Here is a 26,261-nt window from a genome sequence, read left to right as displayed (position 1 = left end):
ACAGATTCACCACTGTCAGCTTTTTCTCATCTCTTTACTTTTCATGCCTCTGAAAGTTTTTGGTCTAATATATTTTTGATCGACGCCTCATTTACCTAGTATATATGATAAATACATGTTTCAAATTTGATTCGAAAAGTTTACATCTTTGCTCAAAAAGAAAAAACAGTAAAAGTTACGAGATTGGGAATCTTATCCATGTCAGCTCTCACGGGTCCTACTACAGAGAAAGCTACAATAGGAAGAGATTGTTTACACACTTGCATAGGAGACACTTGGTGTAGATTTGTTTTCCTTTGCAAAGGACGTAAGAAGACTTTTCGATGATTAAATGAAACCTTTCTTCAAAACTCAGACAGCCACAAGATGATCCAACCACTTTTTACAACCACTAACTCTGCGCCACGTGTCCATCTCCAAAGATTCTATCTCTTTACCCCTCTTCTCACCACCACCAGATATAGTAGTAGCCTTCCCTCTTTTCTAAATTACAAACAATCTCTCCTTTTGCCACTAATCTTAAAAACTTTATAACTTACTATAATGTTGAAAGAAGAGAATAACGAGAGTGGTAACTGGGCACGAGCATGTGACACATGTCGTTCAGCCGCCTGCACTGTCTACTGTGAAGCTGACTCTGCCTACTTGTGCAATACCTGTGATGCTCGAGTTCATGCAGCCAATCGTGTTGCTTCCCGCCATGAACGTGTTCGTGTCTGCGAGTCATGCGAGTCTGCTCCGGCTGCGTTCTTGTGCAAAGCTGACGCTGCGTCTCTCTGCACAGCCTGTGATGCTGAGATTCATTCCGCAAACCCACTAGCTAGACGTCATCAACGTGTTCCCATTCTCCCATTGTCTGCAAACTCTTGCAGCTCCATGGCCCCGAGCGAGACTGATTCAGATAACGATGAGGATGATATCGAGGTGGCGTCCTGGTTACTGCCTAATCCAGGCAAAAACAGCGGTACTCAGAACAATGGGTTCTTGTTTGGTGTTGAGTATCTTGATCTTGTGGATTACAGCTCCAGCATGGACAACCAATTCGATGATCATCAGTACAGTCAATACCAGAGGAGCTTTGGTGGAGATGGAGTTGTGCCACTTCAAGTTGAAGAATCAACAAGCCACCTGCAACAAAGCCAACACAACTTTCACTTGGGTATCAACTATGGCTGCTCCTCAGGAGCTCACTACAACAACTCCTTAAAGGACTTAAACTATAGCGTAAGATTTTTTATATCCATGCCAGCTCTTTAGTTCACAATAATCAGTTGTTTCATCACAAGTATGCTTCCCTATACAACGATTCTTTACTCCCATTATCTCAGAGGATTGAAATTGTCTTTGTTTCTGTCATTAGGCATCCGTTTCATCAATGGACATCAGTGTTGTGCCAGAGTCAACAGCAAGTGACATAACAGTCCAACACCCAAGAACAACTAAAGAGACGATAGACCAACTATCTGGTCCTCCTACTCAGATGGTGCAGCAGCTTACTCCAATGGAAAGGGAGGCTAGGGTCCTGAGATACAGAGAGAAGAAGAAGACGAGGAAGTTTGACAAGACAATAAGGTATGCTTCAAGAAAGGCATATGCAGAGATAAGGCCACGAATCAAGGGCAGATTCGCAAAGAGGATAGAAATTGAAGCTGATGCTGAAGAAATCTTCTCAACATCGCTAATGTCTGAGACTGGATATGGAATTGTTCCTTCCTTTTGAACTACTATGGAGAAGATGGACTAGATTGCATGCTGTAAAATACTTCTAGTTTGGATTTCTACAAGTTATTACCACAGTTACGCATATGAATCCTTAGTTTTATCACTTTTGTCCAACTAGTACGAGTTAATTAGATATGTTCCTATAGCTGCAGTGTTTAAACAACATCTCTCTACATAGCTGAAATGGTGAAATCTTATCTTCTGGAACAGTGCCTCTCACTCTAATTGAATTGGTGCCACATGAAAGAGATATGCATCACTATGAGTAGCTGTGAGTAGAAAACTAAAAGCAGATTTTACACGTTGTCACTTGACATGAAAGACGACACACCTAGGTAGGTTCAAAGTAAATACCTTTTGATTATTTTCTGGCAGTAGAATCTTCTGTTTCTTGACACGTTCCAGATCCCTTGTACACGTAAGTTGTAGGACAGTTCCACTTACGCCAACTCATGATTTGTTGATTAAACGGATAACATAGACCAACTTTGTCCACAGAAATTTAAGAAACTCCAAAAACCAACATGCAAATCAACATCAATTGGTCAATTTCGACTAATGAGAATACGTTAACGTATTCAGCCAAGTGGGAGTAAGATAGTGAAGAAACTGAGAAACCTGAGTGGAGAAAGGTTTTGTGAATGGATTGATTACATCCGATCATATTATTTCTCTTGATTAGCACTTGGGTCCTTGGCCAGCACCGAATATACACCAGCTACAAGCATAAGATGTTGATGCCTATGCCAAAGACAAGTAAACAAAGATAACTCACTTTTTAAACCTTTTAGAATAAAGGACTATACTTTCTCACTTTTTAATGGTAAGTGCTGAAAATAAAGGATGATCCCCATAGGGCAACGAATAAAAACACCACATTTTAACCAAGCCTGTGTTCACATCTAGAAATGTTCAAAGAGATCATAAAATGTGGGATCTTCCTAGGATCGTATGTGTTTGTAAATGAAAACATTATGTATGCAAAACAGAAATAGCGGGATATACGATAACATTTAAAATTACTAAAGCACAATATAAATCTACGTACCTGCAGAATTCACTTAGTTGTGAAGTCGAATGCAGCAGAAATCTGTCCTGTGGCATCTACGCTGTCTATGACTATCTGGAAGAAAACACAGTGTTAGAAGTTCATAACTATACAGGAAAAATTTAGACTAAAAATCGTTTGTTTCTCTAAAAGTGCCAAAAGCTACCCATTCAAATGGAAGAGAAGGCTAGTTTCATGAAAGAAAGAACCTTGACCAACCACAGTAAGGGATCAACTTAGCGTTTCCGCTGTCCTTTCTTTGGCCTATCTAGTGGCAGTCCAAGAGCCCGGTCCCATATCAACTGAAACAAAAGAAAAGAAAACAGCATTATTTATTAAACGAGACCGGTCAATAGCGCGAATGTATGTCTATAAAACATGATCAAAACATAATCAATAAGCTTAATATCACTCTATTATAACCAAGATTCAGTAAAACCAGGTCCAAGGTTAGTCACACTTAACGATGCAGTTCGTACCTTGCTTAGGTTAGACCATAATTAATAGTTTCAGCAGCACTCTACTATGAGCATCAACGTTATGCCACCGGTTCTTGACCTGTAACAGCGATTTTAAGATTCATAAAACCAAAGTAAATCAGGAATCTGGTAGCACATGAATGATAATGTAAATAGTACCTTTCCCAGCTTAGTTAGAATAGGAGGCACCACTTCATAAAGCTTTGAAACATATCGAGTTGATTAATCTATGAGCCAGTAGAAATTTAAAAGCATGACCAAATATTAAGGGGAAAAACGTTACCAGCTGAAAAAGAGGATCATCCGGTGGATGCTTCAAGGCAAACTCTCTTTGGCACACGTATCTTGGATCCGTTTTAGGCAAGACACCATGACCATATCCTGTAACAATCTGCAAGACAAATGTTAATTTAAAGTTTCTGGCAACATTCACAGGCAAAGCCAAAAATTAAAACATAATCCCAAGCTTTTATCCATTAATTGGACAATGATTCAAGTTATGGTCTGTCGTGATTAGCATGCAATATAAATCACAAACGGTCTATTTCTCTCAGCTTTCATTTCAGAGCATGTAAGCTTTTACAAAGGCTAAGTAGAGCAGAATTTTGTTTACCTTGCCACTGTTCAACGTTTTCTAGACATTAGCTTTTGGTTGTTCCTCTGATATGTTTTCTCCACATTCCTCGACAACTGATTTAATCCACAGCAAAACTTCCTACAACAAGACCATGCAAAAAAAAAAAAACTGACTAAGATTTCAAAATTCTAAGTTGAACATCATAAGTTTAGCAGTTTAAGAGTCATTCTTGGAACTCTCACTTGTACTTTCGACCAATTAGAAGAGTCACTCAGGAGATAAATAAGAGGGGTACCTGATTAGCCAAACCATGGAGTGGCCCAGCTAAACCAATTAATGCAGCTGGAGATGAAAAATATGGATCCGAAAGTGCACTCCCAACCTTAATGAAGAAACATCATAAGCCAAAAACAGAACCATCAGATATGTCTATTAAAACATTTGGAGTACAAAGTGGAACACTATCATGTATCAAGACCAAAAAAACAAGAAATTCACTTGATGGCAAGAACACTATCATGTATCAAGACCAGCGTGAGCACTAATATTTCCACCTTCATGATCACTAAAACAATAACAGTAGAAAAAGACCCTTGATCATGCTATAAAAAGAGATGGTAAAGGAAAAGAAAAATCATAATACACATTAAAAAATTTTAAGCTTATTGATTATGTTTTGATCATGTTTTATACCTGCTCAGACGTCCGCATCCCGGAGATTACTGCTGCATGAAAAATAATAAGAAAAAAGAATTAGAATGGCCTCTCAGATCTCACTTAACAACAATACAATCTCACAAAGAATGATATAGAACCTGGCCTTGTTTTTGACATGTGCTTGCTTTGGTAGGAGTAAAATGTTATGTCCTGAGGCTTGCTTTGTGTGTTGTAGCTACTGGTTCTAACACGGCTCTCTATCCTGCAATAACATAGAAGAATGGTTAAAAAAAGTAGTTGACCTTAACCAATGGTGATGGATGATTGAAACAAAACCTGGAGTGGTTCTTCTTCTTATTCTTCGTTTTCTTGGACGTTGCTCATGGTCTTGTTCATGGATTGGTAGAGCTAGCGAGCAGCTATGTTTGTGACACTCGTTTCCCTGCAATTAGTGAGACAATCAATCAAAAGCCATCTAGAATCAGTCAAATTAGTAATAAGATGAGAGTAGTTAAAGAGACATACGCCATGGAAACAACAAGGTCCCCCCATCCACACATGCATCATATCCGAATTCATCAAGAAGAAAAAATATAGAATTCAGTTGCATACCCTGAATTAAGCTCAGTCGAATGTCAAATTCACAAGAGATAACTTGAAAAAAAAACCATTAAAAAGCAAGAAGAAAACCTGTGATCCCCATGCTTTGGACGAGAAGTTGCCAAAGATGCCGTAAAACCCCACACACCAAGAACCGGTTATCCTGAAACGTAAGATAAAAAAGGAAGTTAGACCAATCCAACAAGCAACAACGATGGTGGTGAACTGAGGAATGAGACCAAATTATATGCGAAGATGTAAAAATCAAACCTCTGGTTTAGAGAGCTTAAGAGCCCGATTGAAGGCTAATGAGGCCATCTCTCTTGGCCGTTACTTGGCTGCAGTGTTGATACTTGACTCGGAACCTGAAAGAGAGAGAGAGAAAGTCAACAAAATCATCAAGTGATAGTCAATGGAGAAGAGAACAAACCCTGACGAGTAACTGGACCATAGATAGATACTCTGGATTGGATATATCAGGAACCGTGGCTTTGAGTTCGAAGCTCCAGGAACCCTAATTCCCCATACCTACAGAAACATTTTAAACCAAAACTCTCAGTCTCCATCTAAATTGGAAGCAAAAGAAAAGAAAAAAAGCGAGTAAAGTAAACTTACACAAAGAAGTACAAGAGAACAAACAAACCAACCTTGGATCGTGGCAGAAATCTCCTTCAAGATAGGGGCCATTGCTTGGCTGGCTCGGAACCTGAGAGAGAGAGAGAGCAAACAAAATCATCAGGTGATAGTCAATGGAGAAGAGAAGAGGATTTGCCAATAAAAATAGAGGTCTATCTGGAATAAGGAACCCTGACCGAGTAATATTGGACCATAGATAGATACTCTATCTGGAATAACGAACCCATGACTTTGAGTTCCAAGCTCCAGGGACCCTAATTCTCCATACCTACAGAAACATATTAAACCCAAAATCTCAGTCTCGATCAAAAATAAAGAAACAACAACAAATTTAGAAAGCCAATTCGACTCACAATTAATGGATCAATCTGTTGAGTAGTAGATTCGAACCATCATCATGAGCTAGAACTCGCAAGGACAATGTTTTTCAAGAGCTGGGACAGACGACACACCTTGAGGGATGTAGACATCACAATAGTCTTCAAAGGCCTCCTGTGTAATATGAAACAAATGAATCGTGAGAAGCCATGCACAGTCAGCAATATAAAATGGTAAAACAAATCATGAAACTTCATGTAAAATCCTACGGAACCTCAACTCCATCGAAGATGTTTCCCAAAACTCCTGGTCCAAGCTCCAGAGAAAGTGGCTGTAATAACAGGGACAAATTATATGTTAGCTACAGATGAATAACCCTAGGAAAGAGAAAAAAAAAAAGCAAAGATAAAGAGGGGAACTCACCAACATTGTGTGAACAGGATCATCAACTGTGAATCCAGCTGCTTCCTAGTAAACCAATAAACTTACAAGTCACCAACAGTTACTGTGTCTCCCTCTGACTGCACAAAAAAAGTTGAACTTAGTTAAGCATCAAGACTAAGACCATATGAACACTTCAATAGAGAGACATATGCAGTCAAACAAAACACATTACCAAAATTGATTGGGCTGGGAGGGACAGAAACACCCCCGAGGGATGTACACATCACCAGACCGGATACTCTGGCAATAGTTCTTCAAATAGCTCCTGTGAGATATGAAACAAAAAGATCGTGAGAAGCCACAGTATGCCATTAACCCTATAAGCACAAAGCAATCACATATAGATATCTAAACCCTAAAAATTGTAATTGTAACCAAAACAAACAAAAAAAAGAGACAAAAGTTGCATAACCTGTGATCCCGTAAAACCAACACCAAGAACCGGTTATCATAAATTGCTTGGCTGCTAGTGTTGGCTTGCTCGGAACCTGAGAGAGAGAGAGCGAGAAGGAACAAAATCATCAGGTGATATGTTAGTCAATGGAGAAGAGAAGATTTGCGAATAATAATCAAATAGAGAGAGGTCCGAGAACAACAAACCCTTACCCGAGAAATTGGACCCATAGATAAGTAGATAAGGAGGAACCCATGGGGCTTTGAGTTCGAAGCTCCAGAATGATAGGCTAAGAGTGCCAATAGCTTTTGTGAAGAGGAAGCTAAGAACTAAAGGAAGAAGAGCAAGGCAGTTGGGAAAGACCAAAAGTGGCTAAGAGTTCTAAACTGTGGAATCCAGTAGAAGGTTAGAGAATTGAATAAAAGAAGCATTGTGTGTATGTACCAATGCGTGGTCGTTTCATAAAAGAACCCTAATAAGGGAAGTTGTATTTAAAGAACAAGCCTATGGTTTTGTAGAGATAACATTAATAATCATAAACTTCTATCCTCTTCTTACCTTACTCTCCGCCGACAGGCGCATTATCTCTATCTCCCTCTTATTTCTTCTTTTCAAAATCAAGTTGAGGGTTCGACCTTAACAAGTGGTGCTTTCATTGAGAGATTCTGATAGCTCCTCAACAGTCGGCTGTCGGAAAAAATATCCAAACCGAAACGAGTGAGCTCGAGTTGTCCTCCCAGACGGCTCCGACATCGCCTTCGTTGGAACAGCGAATCGATCGACATGATTCTGACCTCTCGTTCATCAAGGAAATGCTCCAAAAGATCCTTCGCAACCAAACCCTTGGCGTTGCTCCCAACTCCGATTCCGTTCCTACCTGGTTTAACAGCCCAATCTCAGGAACTCCACCACTCCAACAGACGACGACCCCATAGGTGGGTTCTACCAGTCAACCTACAGCGGGGATTCTTCCAAACCCAGAACAGGGATCTCACCTGAGACCGGCGACTTTGCAGTTTTCGGCTCCTCTACCAGAGCAGCAGACTGCGTCGCAGGATTACATACCGGAATACCCTAACCGTCAGATGGAGTTACCCTTGTTCGAAGGTAAGAGTCCTGAAGACTGGCTTTTTCGATTAGAAAAATGTTTTGCGAATAGGGGAACACCGGAATATGCTAAGATAGATTTAGCGATATCTTGTCTTACCGGCTCCTCCGTGACTTGGTGGAGAATGGCTTATGGGAGACAACGAATCGGTAGTTGGAAGGATTTCAAGGATAAGTTCAAGGTGAGGTTCAAGCCGAGTAGAGGGTTGTCGGCGTTAGACCAGCTCATGAGTATTCACCAGAAGGGTAGCGTGGAAGAATACCGAGAACAATTTGAGGAGATAGCAGTGGAGCTTCCTCATGTCTCTGATGATGTACTGGAGTCAGCTTTCCTCAGGGGTTTGCGCAAGAATATCAGAGACCAAGTGGTGCGTTGCAGGCCTTTCGATCTGGCAGAAATAGTGGACACTGCAAGGATGATAGAGCATCAAGAAAGTGAGAATACGAGCCTGCAACCGAGGACAATGGTCAGGTCTTTTTATTCTCCTACACACGGCCAAGGAGCAAACTCTTCACGACCAGTGGACCATGCCCAAGGGAAACGGTCCATGGAGAACAACAAGGATCTCAAGAGGACCACTGGGGGTACCGAGTCTCGCAACACCAATCCCTGTAGACACTGTGGTGACCGGTGGTTTCCTGGCCACCGCTGCAAGCCTCAGCAGAAACTGAAATGTCTGGAGGTAGCCGAGGATGAAGAACAGTATTGTGATGCAGTCGAAGAACATCACACTCAGGAGGTGTTGGAAGCTGATGTGGAAGAGATCCAAGAGTATGAAGTTCTCTCTATGAGTTCAATGTCCGGACTAACAGATGAGAAATCCATGCGCATGATGGGAAAACTAGGGGACAAAGATGTCGTGGTGTTGGTGGACTCTGGGGCCACTAGAAGTTTTGTTGATTATGGGTTGGTGAAGGAACTAGGACTTACCATTTCTACCACACGAGCTTTTGGAGTACGAGTGGGAGGTGGTAGAATACTTAGGGGAAAAGGGAGAGTATCGGGTACATTGCTAGGGATACAGGGAGTAGAAATCATGGAGGAATTGTTGGTGATTGAGCTTGGTAGCACAGACGTGGTGTTGGGGTATTCCTGGTTAGCTACCTTGGGAGACACCAGGATAAACTGGCTGAAAAGAACTTTGAGCTGGAAGATTGGTGCGCGTTGGGTGACCATTGTAGGCGATCGCTCCTTAAGCAAGGAACCAATATCCCTTAGGTCCATGGAAAGAGTTATACAGCACAAAGGGGAAACCTATCTGCTGGAATTAACGACTCTGTTTGAGGGAAACGTACCACAAGACAAGAAAATTCCGGAGGTTGCAGAAATTCAGGAGTTGGTGAACGAATTCAAATCAGTTTTTGCGATGCCTCAATGTCTTCCTCCTCAACGTAACAGAGAGCACGCCATTAACCTCCAACCTGGTACCGCTCCCATCAACTTACGCCCTTACAGGTACTCATTTATCCAGAAGAATGAAATTGAGAAACTGGTGCAAGAAATGTTGGATGCTCAGGTTATCAGACCTAGTGTCAGTCCTTACTCCAGCCCCGTTTTGTTAGTAAAGAAGAAGGATGGTGGTTGGCGTTTCTGCGTAGATTACAGAGCCCTGAACAAGGCTACCATCCCGGATAGATATCCAATCCCTGTCATTGAGGAGCTGTTGGATGAGCTGCAAGGTGCAACCGTCTTTTCCAAGCTGGATTTGAAGTCGGGATACCACCAAATTCGAATGAAGAGCAGCGACGTGGAGAAAACGGCTTTTAAAACGCACCAAGGTCATTACGAGTTCCTGGTCATGCCTTTCGGTTTGACAAATGCCCCATCAACATTCCAGAGCATCATGAACGACCTTTTCAGACCATACCTGAGGCGTTTTGTATTGGTGTTCTTTGATGACATTCTGGTGTATAGTCCAACCCTGCAAGAGCACTTGAAGCATCTGAAAGTGATACTTGGGTTGATGCAGCGAAATCAGTTTTATGCCAATGCTAAGAAGTGTTCATTCGGTAACTCTGAAGTTTCCTACTTAGGCCGTCGAATCTCAGCATCAGGAGTTGCTGCGGATCCTGACAAGGTCGAAGCAATGCTTCAATGGCCCACACCAAAGAATATAACAGAGCTGAGAGGATTCCTGGGTTTAACAGGCTACTACCGTCGCTTCGTCAAAAACTATGGTCTAATGGCGAGGCCATTAACTGAATTACTCAAGAAAGGGCAGTTTGAGTGGACACCAGATGCTACCACTGTTTTCCACCTGCTGAAGAAGACAGTAACAAGCTTGCCGGTTTTGGCTCTGCCGGATTTCAATCAAGAATTCACCATTGAAACAGATGCATCAGGCAGTGGCATTGGAGCGGTGTTGTCTCAGAACAAGAGGCCTATATCATTTCTCAGTCAGGCTTTTTCCTCCAAGGGCAGGGTGAAATCAGTATACGAACGAGAGCTACTGGCGATAGTGATGGCCGTGAGTAAGTGGAAACATTACTTGACTGGACCAGAGTTCGTAATTAAAATAGATCAAAGAAGTCTTAGGCACTTGCTGGAACAGAAATCAGTTTCTTCAGTTCAACAACGGTGGGCAGCAAAGTTGATCGGACTCAATTATCGCATCGAGTATAAGCCAGGCGTAGAGAACAAAGTGGCAGATGCGTTATCAAGGAAACCAATGGTTGCAGAATTGAATCACATCACTCTAACGGCTCCCCTGAACCTGGATAAGGAAGAACTGTTAAAGGAGGTGAGGTCTGATACAGAGTTGGGAAAAATACTGGTCGCATTGGAAAAGAAGTCGGGTGATTACCCAGATTACAGTCTAGAGAAAGGATTGCTGTACAAGAATGGTTGCTTAGCCCTACCAGCAGGATCTCCCTTCATTCCAAAGCTTCTGGAGCAGTTTCATGCTAGTGCAGTAGGAGGACACGAAGGAGCTTTAAAAACATTCAAGCGGTTGACTGCTGAGGTAACTTGGAGAGGAATGAGAAGGGACGTGGTGGAATTCATTCGAAAATGTCAAGTATGCCAGGAGAACAAGTATTCTACCTTGTCACCAGCAGGGTTGCTCTCACCTCTACCCATTCCTACACAGGTTTGGACTGACGTGAGTTTAGACTTTGTAGAAGGATTACCTAAGTCAAAAGGATTCAACTCAATACTGGTGGTGGTGGACAGATTGAGCAAGTATGCCTATTTCATTGCCCTTAAACATCCTTTCACAGCAAAAATAGTCGCCGAGGCATTTATTCGAGAGGTGGTCAAGCTCCATGGGTTCCCTGAACGGTTGGTCTCGGACAGAGATCGAATCTTTCTCAGTAATTTCTGGACAGAACTGTTCAAACTACAGGGAGCAACTCTGAACCGCAATACTGCTTATCACCCTCAATCAGATGGCCAAACAGAAGTGGTAAACAGATGCTTAGAGACCTATCTTCGCTGTTTCACAAGTAGAAGACCGACTGGTTGGGCGCAATGGTTACCATGGGCAGAGTTCTAGTACAACACGTCGTTCCACTCCGCAATACAGAACACTCCCTTCTATGCCGTTTATGGTCGTGATCCTCCAAAACTGTTGCGTTATGGTGACACTCCTACACTGAATGCAATGGTCGAAGAGTTATTGACAGATCGGGATAGCCTTTTGGTGGAATTGCGGGAAAATATGGAACTGGCTCAATATCGAATGCAGAAGGAGGCCAATAAGCATCGGAGGCAGTTAGAGCTGGCAGTGGGTGACTGGGTTTATCTCAAGCTGAGACCGTACAGGCAAAGCTCGGTGGCGCAGAGGAAGAATGAGAAATTGGCCCAGAGATTTTTCGGACCTTATCAGATTCTGCAGAAGATTGGTCGAGTAGCGTACAAACTCGAGCTTCCGGCTCATAGCAATATCCATCCGGTTTTTCACGTGTCCCAGCTCAAGTCAGCAGTACCGACTCCGTATCAAGCTCAGGCATTACCTCCGATACTCACCCCGGACCTCGAATGGGCTACAGAACCGGAGACTCTGCTTGACATCCGCAGGTCAGTTCAGGGAACAGCAACGGAGGTGTTAGTGCAGTGGAAAGGATTGCCCTCTACGGAATCGACTTGGGAATCACTCACAAGTTTGATGGAGCAGTTTCCACACTTTGATCTTGAGGACAAGATCAGTCTTCTGCGGGGGAGTATTGATAGGCTAAGAGTGCCAATAGCTTTTGTGAAGAGGAAGCTAAGAACTAAAGGAAGAAGAGCAAGGCAGTTGGGAAAGACCAAAAGTGGCTAAGAGTTCTAAACCGTGGAATCCAGTAGAAGGTTAGAGAATTGAATAAAAGAAGCATTGTGTGTATGTACCAATGCGTGGTCGTTTCATAAAAGAACCCTAATAAGGGAAGTTGTATTTAAAGAACAAGCCTATGGTTTTGTAGAGATAACATTAATAATCATAAACTTCTATCCTCTTCTTACCTTACTCTCCGCCGACAGGCGCATTATCTCTGTCTCCCTCTTATTTCTTCTTTTCAAAATCAAGTTGAGGGTTCGACCTTAACACAGAAACCCTAATTCTCCATACCTACAAGAGAAACATCATACAACCAAAAATCTCAGTCGCAATTGATTCTCATCTAAATTGTAACAAAAACACCCGCGACAGTGTAACGAAACGCTCACCTGTTGAGACTGAAATATGTCTGCTCTCTCTTCGCTACCGCTCTCTCGTCGCCAACATTGAAACGCTCTCTTTTCTCTCTCTGAACTATTTTTTTGGGTGATGAAGAAGAGAAGAGTGAGTCTCTCTGATTTGATTTGTCAGGGGAAGGAGACGATGAGAGTATTTATAAACATTAAACACTAATAACAATCAGAAAAGGCAATTCCTATTTACTTTACTTTGCGTTGTTGTGAAATAGGAAAAACAAAAAAAGGAAATCATATTTGTATGTAATTAATTATATGGGCCGAAAATATAACTAGCTAAGCCCATCTAATAAACATTAAAAAGGAAAAATTATAACCAAATTAAGATCTCAGTTTATAATTTTATAAAGAAAATGGAAGAACACAGAAGATTAGAAAACTCAGTTCTACAATCATCATAAAAATAAGCCAACAGTATATATGTCACACATTGAGGGAAGGGAAGGAAACATCCTGTGTGAAAATTATTATTGAAGGAGATGAAGAAGAAGAAGAAGAAGAAGAATACAAGAGGAGAGAGAGAGAGAGATTCTCAGATCTTGGATTGTCTTGCAATCTTGAACCACTCGGTGTGGAAAGATCCTTCCACATCAGTCCTTTCATATGTATGAGCACCAAAGTAATCTCTCTGTGCTTGCACAAGATTTGCCGGCAATCTCTCTCTCCTGTAAGAATCAAAGTAGGCGAGACTCGCAGACATACCCGGCGTGCTGATACCTGAGTTGATTGCTAAGCATACGACTCTTCTCCAAGCGGACTGTCTCTCGATGATCTCTTTCGCAAATTCAGGATCAACCAATAGGTTAGCCAGCTCTGCGTTCCTGTCATAAGCTTGCTTGATCCTGTCTAAGAAGATTGCTCTAATGATGCAGCCTCCTTTCCAAATTCTAGCTAACTCACCTAGCTTCAATCCCCACCCCTTTTCCATGCTCTTGGCACGGATCAGGTTCATGCCTTGTGCGTAACTGCAGATTTTGGATGCGTAAAGAGCCTTCCTCACGTCATCGATTAGCTGTTTCTTGTCAACGGTTTGATCAGTCAAGATATCACCAAACCCACCTGCCTTGAAGACTTTAGCTGCTTGCACACGTTCATCCTTTAGCCCGCTGAGGAACCTCGCATCAAGAGAGGATTCAATGGTGGGAGCAGGGACAGATAGCTCAGCTGCTTGCTGCACAGTCCATTTTCCTGTACCTTTCATGCCGGTTTTGTCCAAAACCTTGTCAACCAAATGCCCATCTCCCTTATCGTCCTTGATCCCGAAAATGTCCGCTGTGATCTCTATCAAGAAACTCTCAAGCTCACCTTTGTTCCAGTCAGTGAAGACACTGTGAAGCTCCTCATTCGATAATTTACCAACAGACTTCAAGACGTCATAAGCTTCTGCGATCAGCTGCATATCACCGTACTCGATCCCATTGTGGACCATTTTGACAAAGTTTCCAGACCCGCCCTTACCGATGTAAGTCACACAGGGACCACTATCCCTAACCTGAGCAGCAACCTTGAGAACAATGTCTTCAATATTCTTGTAGGCTTCAAGAGAGCCTCCAGGCATCATAGATGGCCCATTACGAGCACCTTCTTCACCACCAGAAACTCCCATTCCAAGGTAGAGGAAACCGTTCTCAGCCACGGCTTTTTCTCTCCTCTCAGTGTTCTCATACCATTCATTACCACCATCCACAATGCAATCACCCTTTTCCAAATAAGCAGAGAGGGTCTTGATTGTCTGGTCAACAGGAGCACCAGCCTTAACAAGCATGATAATAACACGTGGCTTCTGAATCGATTTGACAAAAGACTCAGGGTCATGGAAGCCGTAAAGAGGAAGGTTGCCTTCCTTTTTGGCACGTTCGACGGTCTCATCAACTTTGGAAGTTGTTCTGTTGTAGACAGAGATTGGGAAGCCTTTCTCAGCAATGTTGAGAGCCAAGTTCTGACCCATCACAGCCAGTCCAGCAAGACCTATTCTTGTAGGTTGAACAGCCATGATTTTTTTTTTTGCTTGGTCTTCTTCTCTCTGCCAAAAAATAATAAACACCTTTTACAAATCTCAAATCTAAGAAAGATGAAATAAAAAGCTAAACTTTGCGTCAAGTGGGGATGATGTATATAAAACAAACAGCTCCATTGCATGATCGATCTAAAATAAACCCAGTTATAAAATCTCCAAGATGTTAGAACACAGGAATCAATAAATTAACATATGACAAATCTCATATTTGTTACGATCGATCATCGTAGCATACACAACAACACACCCCAACAGCAAAGAGTCGATTACCCTTTAGACCCAAAATAGCGATCTAAACAACATAATAACAATGAGAATTTTCAATTAAAATACTAGATCGTGACACCAAAAATTGCTGGATTACACAAATCACTTTTTTTTTTTTTCCGAAATATTCGTAGAGTACATCATTAATATCGAAAAGCGATTGGAGGATATCAGATGGCCAAAACAAAAATGATTGGGAAAAACGAGAAAGTGAGTATGATCGGAGAAACAAACCTGTTTAACTTTTTCTTCAGAGATGGATTTTGAGATTTGTCCAAGAAAACAAAATAAAGAGGAAAAGATCTGAGAAAGCAGAAGAAGAAGAAGAAGAAGGAAGGGTAAGTAAAAATTGTTGAGATGAGTATCAGATTGCTATATAGCAAATGAACGGTCTGATTCGCACCATTACTTAATAAATTATATTATTCTCTTTCTCGTTTTTTTAAAGTATTGTCAAAATTGGCCACTCTGCGTTAGGTAAGAAAAGGGTGGGTTGGTGACTTCGTGGTAGTGTAGAGATAGTCGTTCGTTTTCTATTGGATCTTCTTCACATAAAACTATGCAATTTTTTATTCTTCTGTCCTCATTCTCTGTTCATTTACAACTCATAATATAACTCTTTGTTTTGAATGTACATTATTTACAAACCATTTCTGGAGAAATATTACGTCCATGTTTCTAGGTTCGCTTTTTACATCATTCTGTTTGTCAAGTATTTTGACAAATTTAAACCGCGTTTTGCATTAGAACCAAGAAACAAATTCAGAAGCATTTTCACTCCAACAAAATCCTAATTCATCACCAAACACAATCCTTTGACATTATAACTCAACCGCCAAGTTTAAGCCACACACTTCTGTGTTCAAACCTATATATATGTATATATATTATGAGCGAGAACATTCTAGAAAGGGAAGAATAAACCTTTTAGGAGGGCATATTTGAATTTCTTGATGATTCTTAGTATGAAATAAAGACAACAAAGACAGACATTGTAGCTTAGAGTTGGAGAACATATTGCTGTGATGAGTTTACATAATTTAAATAAAGACCAAAGCTATGACCAAAAAAAGGAACAAGCAAAATACTTTGTAACCCTATATAAAAGATAAACGTATCAGTTAAAGAATTTCCCTTAAAGACAGAAACAAATCGATCCGAAATTTACCTCTTCTCCGCATTTTTTTCCTCTCTCGGGGTTTTGGTTTGGTTTTTTTCTTTCCATCGCTCTCTTTAGAGACCAAAATTGCACATCTGCACAAACTCCATTTCGTTATCCACATATTTCGTCCAGAGAGACTTATATTGGTTCATTGCAATGTCAAGCCATGGTTTCATGTTTCCATTGTAATGGATCACTGCTGCGTTTCTGATCTCGTCCATGCTCACTCCCGGGTTGTACCCTAACCCAAGCACATGCCATGATTTGTCCAATGATTTCGTCTTTGAATAGAATGTGATCAATCCCGGAGGGAGAGTTCCCAATTTCCATAGAGTTCTGTCTTCATTCTGCTCGGAAAAAAAACAACAGGATGTAAGCGCACATCAGGAGCTTTGATATGTCTAAGTTACTAAGAAAGAACCATACATTATAACACTAAGCATGGTGGACTTACCAAGTTCTGCCAGTAATGATATTGATCAGTGCATTTCTCGCGCCTCCAGGCATTGAGATCGAATATATTCATTCCAAAGGCCCAAGCACAAGCATTGGGGTTAAAGCTCTCTTTGATCAAAGGATGAGTGAAGTTTAAGTATTGACCATACCGATGGAAAGAGCCAAAGCATGTCTCAACAGCTCCATTCACCTTGCCATCCAAGTTGATTTTCCATAAACCAGTCACGTCTTTCTGCACCACAACATCATCGTCCAAGAACAAAACCTTATTCAGCTTCGAATACATCTCTGGTAAGTAAAACCTGAGATGGTTCAACATCGAGAGATATTTCGGGTTCTTGAACTTGAGGTTATGGGAATCTTTAGTTGCGTTCTCAGCTTGGTTCTCGAAGTAAAACTTCTGCAACTTGGCAGACTCGAGCTGCCTCAAGACCGGTGCATATGAAGAGTTCAAGAACTTGAAATCCTCCACGGATTTGATCTCAATATGAGCACCACGGTCCAAAGGACGCATCTTAAACCAGACCTTCATGGCTGCAAGATTCATTCGGTCAGTGACCACATGGAAGACATGCTTCCATGGCTCCTCGGCATTCATCACAACAGATCTCACCACAACAGAGACAGCAATCACATTGTCAGAGAAAATCGCATAGTGGTAAAGAGTTGGATCCTCTGCGGCTGGGTCAGGTGGAGCATCCTTGTACTTCTCAGGATTTGAGATCCTCTCTCCTACAAGCCTCATGGCCAAGCAATGAAGACTTTTAGGGACAGACTTGGCTGAAATCAAGCTTGCGACAGCACCATTTTTCTTTGCTTTAGTCAACTGTTCTTGAACAGCAAAGATTGTGTCTTTCAACTTCTGGATCTTAAGCTGTGTATCATAACTCTCTTTAGACTCAACGATCATCATCCTAGCTGTCTTCACCTTATCTTTCACTTCTTTCTCAAGCACCCTAAACGTATCCTCCTCAAGAGCATTGCTGTTGTCAGAGACAGAAGATTTCAAACCAGGCTTCGACTGCAAATCAGAGAAGTTGATAGCCAAATCTTCGAAGAGCTTAAGCTGCTTGGAAGCATCAAGCTTAAGCTTCCTAGCGTAAGCAGCATAAGCATTGACAAGTGTGAGATGATCAGTGGCTTGCTTGTGTATCAGATCCAACCTCGTTTTTAATGGATCCGATTGTAAAGCCAAAAACGTCCTCTGCATATATGCGTTTCCCATACTCGGCAATGTCTAAAACAACAAATACGAAGAAGAAGCTCAGATATGATTCAAAAGAACCGATTCATAATTGCAAAATCGATCAAAAAAGCATATAAAACAAGATGAATCAAAGGAGCTAATAAAGAGATTGGAGATGCGTACATGATCCTGAGGAGGTTGATGACGAGAAGAGTTGAGAACGACGGAGAAAGTGGCGAGGAAGAGGAAAGAGAACAAAGCGGAGATAAAGATCCGGTAAGAGAAGAAACTACGAAGTACGGTAGATTGGCCGGATCCGACACCGCCTCGGCCTCCACGGAAGGCCACCGCCATTTTATAAAACCGATACACTTCACCTTTTACAGGTCAGTTGTTTTTCAGATCGGGAAATTTTCGATTCGTCGGTGAGGTTCTTCTTTTGCTTTGTCCCAGAGAGACAGATGACTGAGTTAACACAACCTCTGGAGTGTGACGGATAGATCTCAAACATTTAATTTTAGTGAAGAAAATAACACGTTAATACATTTAATCATATAATCTTTACCAAATAAACAATAAATTTAGTGCAGTGGTAACTAACTTGTATAATTAATTACAAAATTATGTAATGGAGAGAGGATGGTGACGACTACTGACGCGACGAGTGAGGAGACCACAGCTTTCCACGTCGGTGCGATGCGATCAATTGACAAACCAAAATCTTCTTTTAATTTCACATTCACACCTTTTATTTTCATTTATTTTATGTCTCACACCCGTTATTCTCTCTTTTTCTTATTAGATGGGCTTTAGTATAACAGGCTGATATTTGGGCCATGACATATGAGGCCTTATTCAAATATACGACAAACGGCACGTAGTTCTCATAAACATCACGATGTTCAGTGTTTTTCTCAATAAAGAGCAAGTCTCACCGACGACAAGAGTCTCCGACTTGTTTAAAACAAAAAGATGAACCTGTTTCAACATTTTGTCGGGTTGACAAGAGACTATATACAGTACAGTCATATACAGATTACAGCCGATTTGTTATCTAAAATTATATAGGGGAAAAACAAAAAAAAAAAACTAACAATCAAATCAAACATATAGCACAGCATTAACATACCAGTGCGACAGGGCGTACATAAGACTTTTATTACTTTTACAAACTCCATCGAATCTGTGAGAAACGCTGGAGTCCTGCTGCAAGAAATACAAACATAAGTTTCACTGAGAGAACAATTAAGCATCGCAGAGGTGTATAAATTAATCGAAGCCATTACAAAAGGGTAACTTTTATAGTACTGATTTATCCAGATCAATGACTACAACTATGAAGAGGATTAACTTCAGAAAACACTTGCAACATATGTGTTCCAAGTTTAACATGATTTATTTCACAAAATACGAATATTTACATTTACAACATGAACAACAGATACTTCACTATCACATTCACGGTAAGTGCTTACCATAAAAGAAAGTGGTTTAAGGATCTTGCCTGGCTAATTAACATGAACAACAAATACTTCAAATTCAATTAACTATGTCTACCGGGTAAGTTCCTTGCCAAACCGGCATCGCTCCTTTGTGAGCTCTTATGCCTTTCATACTCAAGATCATCAGTAGGCAGCTCATACCGACAAACCGGGCAAGTATTCCTTATCCCCAACCAAGGCATAATACAGTCTCCATGATAGAAATGACTACAAGGAAGCCTCCTCACTTTCTCCTCCACTACAATTTCATCTTTACACACCGCACAAACATTGTTCCCTTTGTTTAATTCTTCCACTGTAAGTTCCACAACTGGAAGATCCTCAATTACACTTTTGGCTGCTGGAGGATTTCCCCAGATTCCAGCCTCGTTATCAAACATTTGCCCAAGAATAGCATCAGCATCATAATGCCCACTATGGTTTTCATCATATTCATCCAAACTAGCTAGATACAGGTAATAACTCGGATCGATATCATCAGGGTTTATCAAGATTCCTTCAGCTTGTTCGATATAATTAACAACATTGTTAACAGTTAACAAAACCTGCCAGTCAAGTTCCTGCTCTTCATCATCATCATCCCTTGATACTGAAGACAATTCATCTTCCCCTTCTTCTTCTTCTTCTTCTTCTTCTTCTTCAGGTCTACCAAACGCCCTAACCGTCCAGTTAATGGCGTTCTGCACTTCCTCCCATTCTTCATCAGCCAAGACGGTTTCCTCTCCGAAGACATCATCCCACACAGGAGGGAGACCCGTACCAACCTCGACCCGACCCGAATCATTTGCTCTATTCCCACTATCCTCTGAGGTGTAACCAAACACGTCATCGTCATAATCGGAATCCGAATCGATACCGGTCACTCGAAGCCCTTGCTCACCCGGTTGCTGATCCGACACGGATCCTGAACCGGATCCAAATAAACATCTAGTTCCCAAAACTATCTCATCTTCGTCTTCCTTAGGATCATAAAATCCCCAAATATTGAAATCACCGGAGGTCAGCCCTTCCGATTCCAAGTACTCAGACGCCTCAACCTCGGAAGACTCTCGATCGAAGAAATCGATGGGACATATGTACGGATCGGGTTCTGAATCCGAGTAAGAACCTGATCCAGAATCTGAAATTAGTCCTGAGAAAGGGAAATAAGGATTGCAATCGATGTCGCTGTCGTCGAACGGAGAGTAACAAACGAGCAAGCTCGTAGCCTCCGGTATGAAAATCGAATCGTCTACGGCTACACTGTCGCCTTCCGCATCTTCTTCAAGGTTGATTGCGGGACCGGGCTTCGTCGACGCCATTGTTGTGTTTCAGAGAAAAAAAGTACAAAACAGAAAAAAATGCAAGAGGGAAAATCGTATGCATTCTTACAGACGACAAAGGATATAATATGATGACGTGTATTATGTCACATAAACTACATAAGATAAAGTTTTGACGTAATAAAAAGGTTTACGCCGTTGCCGGAGATCGAACCCGGTGACAGGCAGGAATACTTACCACTATACTACAACAACTTTGTTGACTATGTTTTTTTGGCGTAAGTATAGAAAAGAGAACTAATTAAATTTAAAATATGATAACCATTGAGATTGTCCAGAAAATTAAGGCAAAATAAGTTTTACAAAAAAAATCTTCGTTTTCTTCAATATCCTAATATTAGTAGGATGAGCTTGATGTTTGTTTCGTATGAGGATTTTGTGATATAAAAACAATAATTGTAATAGATATATTTAATAACTTTTTTTGTTTTCAAAATAAATAGTTAGAAGTAATTCATGACTTGCCCCTAAATTCATGATAATATTTAAATTAATATTTTGGATTTTGGTGCAGTAAAAACAAAAGGAATATATAATGTTTAACAAAATAAATGTATAACTTTAAATCTTATGTATATTATATTTTACAAAAGAATTAATCATCTAATTTACAAAATAAAAACTTTTAAGTAATTTGTAACTAGCTATATATGTGTACTATGTGTACACTTTGTTTAGATGAATTTAGGTAATACAAAGCCCACATAGTTTACTTAAATCTAATATATTTAGTCCATTACGCATATACGTACTTGTATTAACCAAAAAAATATATATTCATGTATTTTATATTGATCATTTAAAAAAACATATCTCAAAATTAATTACTTGCACAAATTAACATGTATTTATTTTTTTATACATTAATAGCATTTACTAATTATTTTAATTCTTTTTTAAACTGAACAAGATTAGTTGGGTCAAGCAACAAGATCAAGCAAAAGCGGAAGGCAACCACATTCACACAAAAACAATCCAAAAAAACACGTTAAATTTGAAGTCCATGTAACAAAAAAACACAAACCCACATTTAATTCCAGAGACGAGATACAGTCTAACATGGAGTACAAATTCTCGAAATGAATAAAAAACTTGAAAACGAGAAAGCTTACCGTCGCTGATTTGAAAAGAAAATATATAATATTTAACAAAAGAAATGTATAACATTAAATCTTATAGAAAAGGATTAATCATCTAATTTACAAAATAACAAGTTTTAAGTAATGTGTAAATAGTCCGTAGAGCATAATTATCCCACATCTTCAATTGAGGGTCTCTATATTTTAATAATAGTAAAAATAATACAAATCTTTTCTCATCCTTGTTTTTAATTTTTGTCTTCCTATTAGTCATCCTAGGGTGTCTAATTTTTTTTATTAAAAATGTGTTTAAAGTATATTTGATGATAAATAGATTATTGCCATAATCATCTATGCAATCTTGAAATAGATTATCAAAGTGTTCATCAAAAAATTCATCAACCTCATCATCTAAATCTGCAGATGACATGTTCTTAGAAAAATCTAATTGATGAAAAAAAATAATGTAGCTGTTTGATGATAAAAAAAGATTGTAGCTGTTTTAGAAAGGATTTGGAAGAGAGATTGTTTGCAACGTTATTGGGAGCAGAATAGTTTTGAAACTTGAGAGTTTTTACATTCAAGAGTAGCCGAGTCTCATTTGCTATATATACAAGTTTATTGAACAACAAGTAGATAGGAGTAGCCGATTCACAAGTGGGTAGAAGAAAACAAATTAGCAAAACTGAAAAGGTTCACGGACGAAGAACTTTTGTGTTCACGGACGAAGAACTTTTGTTGTGTTGTGCCGACCTAACCGGGTGTTGCTGAAGCCGCATAAAGACTACATATCACATACTTCACAGATGAGGGACTTTTGTTGTGGTGTGCCAAAGTTCAGAGACAACATTCTGGAAATCAAGTCGGTTTGATTTGGATGGCTGATAGATACGGGATGTAGTACTGCACTCAGCTCATCGTAACAGTCCTAAAGATCACAAAGTCTGAAATACTCAACCTCATCCTTTCCATGTTCCTGCCAAGAATTGTCAAAAAGATCAAAATGCAAAATCACTATATGATTTAAATTGTTCAGATCAAATTCAAGCAGTTCAGATTAAGAGCAAGACTTCAAACAAGACTTAACACAATAGCATAACCAAACAAGACACAACACAGTAACAAACCAAACAAGACACAACACAATAGCATTAACACAATAGCAGAACCAAACAAGACACAACACTGTAACAAACCAAACAAGACACAACACAATAGCAGAACCAAACAAGACACAACACAATAGCATTAACACAATAACAAACCAAACAAGACACAACACAATAACATTAACACAATAACAACACTATGAAAATGGCTCATGACACGTAAAATAAACAAACAAACTCTTAACTCCAAAATTGATTTATAACATGACACAACACAATAACAAACATGAAACATAGGATTTGAGCTTATAAAATTGATTTATAACAAGACACAACACAATAACAAAGAGAGAGAGATAAGAACTTCTTAAAACAGAGAGACTCATGTTAAGCTCAAATAAATCAAACAAGACACAACACAATATCAATGTCAACAACAAAGCAAGACTTAAAACATAACAATAAATAAATCAATACCTTTTTATTCTACAAACAAGACTTATAACAAGACATCAATATCAACAATCAATCGGATATCAAACAGCTTACTACCATTCTACAATACTAAAAATCAAACAAGAAATCAATGTCAACTTCCATACTATCATACTAAACCCGCAACTTCGTTTCATGTTAAGCTCGACTTGAAGAAGAAAGTAGTTTCTATTACATAAGTTATCATGGTTCTGCATCTACTTAGAAAGCTATTACAATCTAGTCTCAACAATTATTTGACCATATTAAAAACAAATTAATCAAGATATCAACTATCAAGCAAAGGTAGTTCCCTCTCATAAGAGGAGCAGTTGGATATAGAAATCAAACCTGAGGAATGAGTTGACGATTTGGTTGGAGATTGTAGAGAAGAGGGGCTAGCCTTTTGCCTGGAGAAACGGGGAGACCCAGGTGAGCTTTGTGGGGAAGGCTATGCACTTCCGCAAGCAACATTGAGATTGGTACAATTCTTCGATACACTGACCGGGGTGCTGGATTTAGCATAACCAAACAAAGACTTGACCTGCTAAAAACATCACACACAGATGAGTCATCTCCTATACAACAAGTTCTGCTTTCAATTAAAAAAAAAAGATCAAAACTTTCGGATTCAAGTCGTAGAATATAAAAAGAGAAAAGTAGAACACTTGGATCGAATCAAAGAAGAAGACGAGGAGGCGAGATCTCTTTCTCCAGTGTATTCATCAACCGATCTCCATAACGTCTCAGGAAGAAGAAGACGACGAGGCAAGATCTATTGTTTCTGGAAACCGATCAGAACTTCGATCGTTTTTATTTCGTGTTTCTTTGTTTTGATTTCGTGTTTCTCTGTTTTGATTTTGTAAACAGAATGAGAAGAAAAGAAAGAAAAGATAAAAAAACAAAACAAAACAACACTTAACCAATAAACTAATGACACGTAGAGGGTCCGTGAGGATATAAATTGATCTGGGCAGAGATCTGTGTCTCATAAAATATAAGATTAAAACTTTTTATTATTATTATATTATTAAACAAGTAAAAGACATCCCACAGGATGTGGGATAATCATGCTCTTAGATGCAGTAATTTACTCATTATTCAACTAATGTTTTATAAAATATATCAAAAGATATCAAGTTAACAAACCATAGCTTTTTATAAATAAAATTTAACAATATTCTTTAAAGAAATTATATCGTGATTCGTGATTCGTGATTCGTGACTCGTGATGTAGCATTGGTAGTCGGTAAAATAAGAATACAATACATTGTTATTTTTCTCCTCATCAAGTAAATAAAATTGTTATTTTATCCATTGATCATTCAAATCATGACTAGCCCTTAAATTCAGAAATTACTCACTATTCAGTTAATGATTTATAAGAACATATCAATTCGTTTTAGATAATTAAAAAAAAAATTAAGTGTTAGAATTTTAGAAACGTTAAAAAACAAACCGAGTTTAGGTATCTAGTACGTAAGATTTCTTTTGGTTTGACAATGATTTCATGTGGTATAAATTTGACACTAAAACTAGTTTTTTGTGCTAAATTAAAAGAAAAAAAACGATTTTACCAAAAGATTTAAAATAACAAAAATAAACGTAAAATTTTACCAAAATATTTAAAATAATGATTTAGAAAAAGATATCAATTATTTTTTGATTTTTTTGTCCGAAGAGATTGGCTTTATTGAAATCCGATGATATCATCAAAAACTATAAAGGCAAAACTTCCTCTGTGAATTTTTCTTTTGTGTTGAACAAATTTTTTTGGGAACAATGAGGAAAAGCAAGAAGAAGCAAGTTAAGTGGTCGGAGCTTTGTCCGGATCTGCTGCGATGTGTCTTGGGACGTCTGAGTTTCACAGATCTTAATCGAGCTAAATCTGTTTGTTCCTCTTGGCACTCTGCTTCGAGAGGCTGCGTCCCTAAACGAAACCAGATTCCATGGCTGATCCTCTTCCCTTGCGACGACGACAACAACAACAACAACAACGGGAGTTGCGTGTTGTACATTCCAGACGATAGAGACAGAGTTTACAAAACGAGAGATCTCGGTGTTGACTTTGTGCGGAGTTGCTGTCTGGCCACTTATGGCAGCTGGCTCTTGATGATGGACCCTACGTGGAACCTCAACACTCTGAATCCCTTGAGTGGTGAGAGGATTGATCTACCAGTTTCAGAGTCTGTTGTGCCTTTTCATGCTAGACCAAGCTTGAAAACAAGCAGCCTAGCTTGTCTCTGGGTAGATGAGAAAACCAAAGATTACCTAGTTGTGTGGTCGATGAGTGAGACGTTTATGGTCTATACAAGGAAAGGGAATAACACGTGGCGACGGATGATCATTAACATAGGATGGGCCGAACCGGATGAACACATGGTCTACAATCACAAGGCTCAAAAGCTCTACGTCTACCGTAACGGTGATGCTGTCAGTATCTGGTCTTTCCGTGAAGATCATCCACAAAGAGTTTATGAAGCCAAGTATTCTAACCCAATTGGCTTTCATTATGGTGAGTTCCTCCCTGTTAGGACGCGAGAGAACCGGTTACAGTGGATAGAAGATGAGGATGCATATATACGAGAGACTGATGACGACGCCGGCTGGGTAAACATTGCAACCACGGTATCGGGACAAGTTCTCAAGGTATCTAGTGTAATGCAGCGATCCAAAAGATGGCTCTTTAGCATTTAAGACGCGAGGTCGTACCGACAAGTGGGGTAGAACGAATTCCTTGGGCGATGAGGCACTGATCTTTGACATGGGTATCACTGTTGTGGCCAAAGACATCCCAGGGGTCAAGAGAAACTCAATCTACTATAGTGGGGTGGGTTGTGGCAGAAAGAATCCAGAACATATATTTGTCTTCAATCTCACAACCCACAAGGTTGAACCTTTGCCTCCATGTGTTTTCTCGTCCATTCTTTTCTCTGATGCTCGATGGTTCTTCCCGGGTTTAAGTGATTGATCGAGTCTTTAGCATTAGTTAATGCTTCGTTTGTTTTTGCTTCCAGTTTGGTTTTACGATTG

At 39.8% G+C, this 26,261-nt stretch overlaps 5 protein-coding genes, 2 long non-coding RNA genes and 1 pseudogene across 59 annotated transcripts; 2 read left to right on the top strand and 6 right to left on the bottom strand.

The window, feature by feature from the left end:
• Positions 1–103: 103 nt before the first annotated feature.
• Positions 104–7,595, bottom strand: LOC104759325 (uncharacterized). Of its 50 annotated transcripts, XR_015595520.1 has the most exons (27): positions 7,434–7,595; positions 7,088–7,204; positions 6,894–6,969; positions 6,654–6,746; positions 6,461–6,558; positions 6,312–6,368; positions 6,073–6,211; positions 5,896–5,987; positions 5,699–5,789; positions 5,545–5,611; positions 5,354–5,448; positions 5,174–5,246; positions 5,009–5,096; positions 4,820–4,925; positions 4,642–4,745; positions 4,520–4,551; positions 4,325–4,391; positions 4,122–4,208; positions 3,863–3,964; positions 3,533–3,640; positions 3,409–3,450; positions 3,250–3,328; positions 2,980–3,072; positions 2,771–2,845; positions 2,341–2,463; positions 2,077–2,232; positions 104–1,522 (listed from the first exon to the last, which is right to left on the bottom strand). It is a non-coding gene; the product is annotated as an uncharacterized LOC104759325 (long non-coding RNA). The 50 variants fall into 50 exon arrangements; XR_015595394.1 differs by lacking the exon at positions 4,325–4,391 and having other exon boundaries at positions 104–1,128; positions 5,532–5,611; XR_015595219.1 differs by lacking the exon at positions 4,325–4,391 and having other exon boundaries at positions 104–1,128; positions 2,937–3,072; positions 4,520–4,548; positions 5,532–5,611.
• On the top strand, positions 491–1,929 carry LOC104763798 (zinc finger protein CONSTANS-LIKE 2). Its single transcript, XM_010487180.3, has 2 exons — positions 491–1,224; positions 1,361–1,929. The coding sequence occupies exons 1-2, from the start codon at positions 544–546 to the stop codon at positions 1,718–1,720; spliced, it is 1,041 nt and encodes a 346-aa protein (XP_010485482.2). The 5' UTR covers positions 491–543; the 3' UTR covers positions 1,721–1,929.
• LOC147949418 (citrate synthase 5, mitochondrial-like) lies at positions 3,007–4,537 on the bottom strand. The gene is made up of 7 exons (XM_087463310.1): positions 4,520–4,537; positions 4,357–4,428; positions 4,122–4,208; positions 3,890–3,964; positions 3,533–3,640; positions 3,266–3,328; positions 3,007–3,072 (listed from the first exon to the last, which is right to left on the bottom strand). The coding sequence occupies exons 1-7, from the start codon at positions 4,535–4,537 to the stop codon at positions 3,007–3,009; spliced, it is 489 nt and encodes a 162-aa protein (XP_087319436.1).
• Positions 7,596–13,025: 5,430 nt separating the features above from the next.
• Positions 13,026–15,573, bottom strand: LOC104756927 (6-phosphogluconate dehydrogenase, decarboxylating 2). The gene is made up of 2 exons (XM_087506947.1): positions 15,173–15,573; positions 13,026–14,677 (listed from the first exon to the last, which is right to left on the bottom strand). Exon 2 carries the CDS (start codon positions 14,645–14,647, stop codon positions 13,187–13,189), a length of 1,461 nt encoding a protein of 486 aa, XP_087363073.1. The 5' UTR covers positions 14,648–14,677; positions 15,173–15,573; the 3' UTR covers positions 13,026–13,186.
• A 290-nt stretch (positions 15,574–15,863) lies between these two features.
• On the bottom strand, positions 15,864–18,496 carry LOC104755081 (putative galacturonosyltransferase 9). 2 transcript variants are annotated; one of them, XM_087506900.1, is made up of 4 exons: positions 18,344–18,496; positions 17,926–18,224; positions 16,555–17,793; positions 15,864–16,447 (listed from the first exon to the last, which is right to left on the bottom strand). In XM_087506900.1, exons 2-4 carry the CDS (start codon positions 18,094–18,096, stop codon positions 16,172–16,174), a joined length of 1,686 nt encoding a protein of 561 aa, XP_087363026.1. In that variant the 5' UTR covers positions 18,097–18,224; positions 18,344–18,496; the 3' UTR covers positions 15,864–16,171. The 2 variants fall into 2 exon arrangements, with proteins under 2 accessions (XP_087363026.1, XP_087362987.1); XM_087506861.1 differs by having other exon boundaries at positions 17,926–18,244; positions 18,344–18,477.
• A 201-nt stretch (positions 18,497–18,697) lies between these two features.
• On the bottom strand, positions 18,698–20,750 carry LOC104753653 (uncharacterized). Of its 2 annotated transcripts, none has more exons than XM_087506983.1 (2): positions 19,218–20,750; positions 18,698–18,948 (listed from the first exon to the last, which is right to left on the bottom strand). In XM_087506983.1, exon 1 carries the CDS (start codon positions 20,543–20,545, stop codon positions 19,286–19,288), a length of 1,260 nt encoding a protein of 419 aa, XP_087363109.1. In that variant the 5' UTR covers positions 20,546–20,750; the 3' UTR covers positions 18,698–18,948; positions 19,218–19,285. The 2 variants fall into 2 exon arrangements, with proteins under 2 accessions (XP_087363109.1, XP_087363132.1); XM_087507006.1 differs by having other exon boundaries at positions 18,698–18,945; positions 19,218–20,676.
• Positions 20,751–22,157: 1,407 nt separating this feature from the next.
• Positions 22,158–24,227, bottom strand: LOC104752815 (uncharacterized). Of its 2 annotated transcripts, none has more exons than XR_002037531.2 (3): positions 23,897–24,227; positions 23,580–23,775; positions 22,158–22,621 (listed from the first exon to the last, which is right to left on the bottom strand). It is a non-coding gene; the product is annotated as an uncharacterized LOC104752815 (long non-coding RNA). The 2 variants fall into 2 exon arrangements; XR_762083.3 differs by having other exon boundaries at positions 23,580–23,772; positions 23,897–24,194.
• Positions 24,228–25,010: 783 nt separating this feature from the next.
• On the top strand, positions 25,011–26,199 carry LOC109132901 (F-box protein At2g05970 pseudogene; annotated as a pseudogene).
• Positions 26,200–26,261: the final 62 nt, after the last annotated feature.

Source organism: Camelina sativa, chromosome 1 (genome assembly GCF_030686135.1).
Source record: "Camelina sativa cultivar CO46 ecotype springtype chromosome 1, ASM3068613v1".
Taxonomy (NCBI): Eukaryota; Viridiplantae; Streptophyta; class Magnoliopsida; order Brassicales; family Brassicaceae; genus Camelina; species Camelina sativa.
The sequence above is the reverse complement of the archived record's forward strand: the minus strand, read 5'-3'. Positions and strand labels throughout refer to the sequence as shown.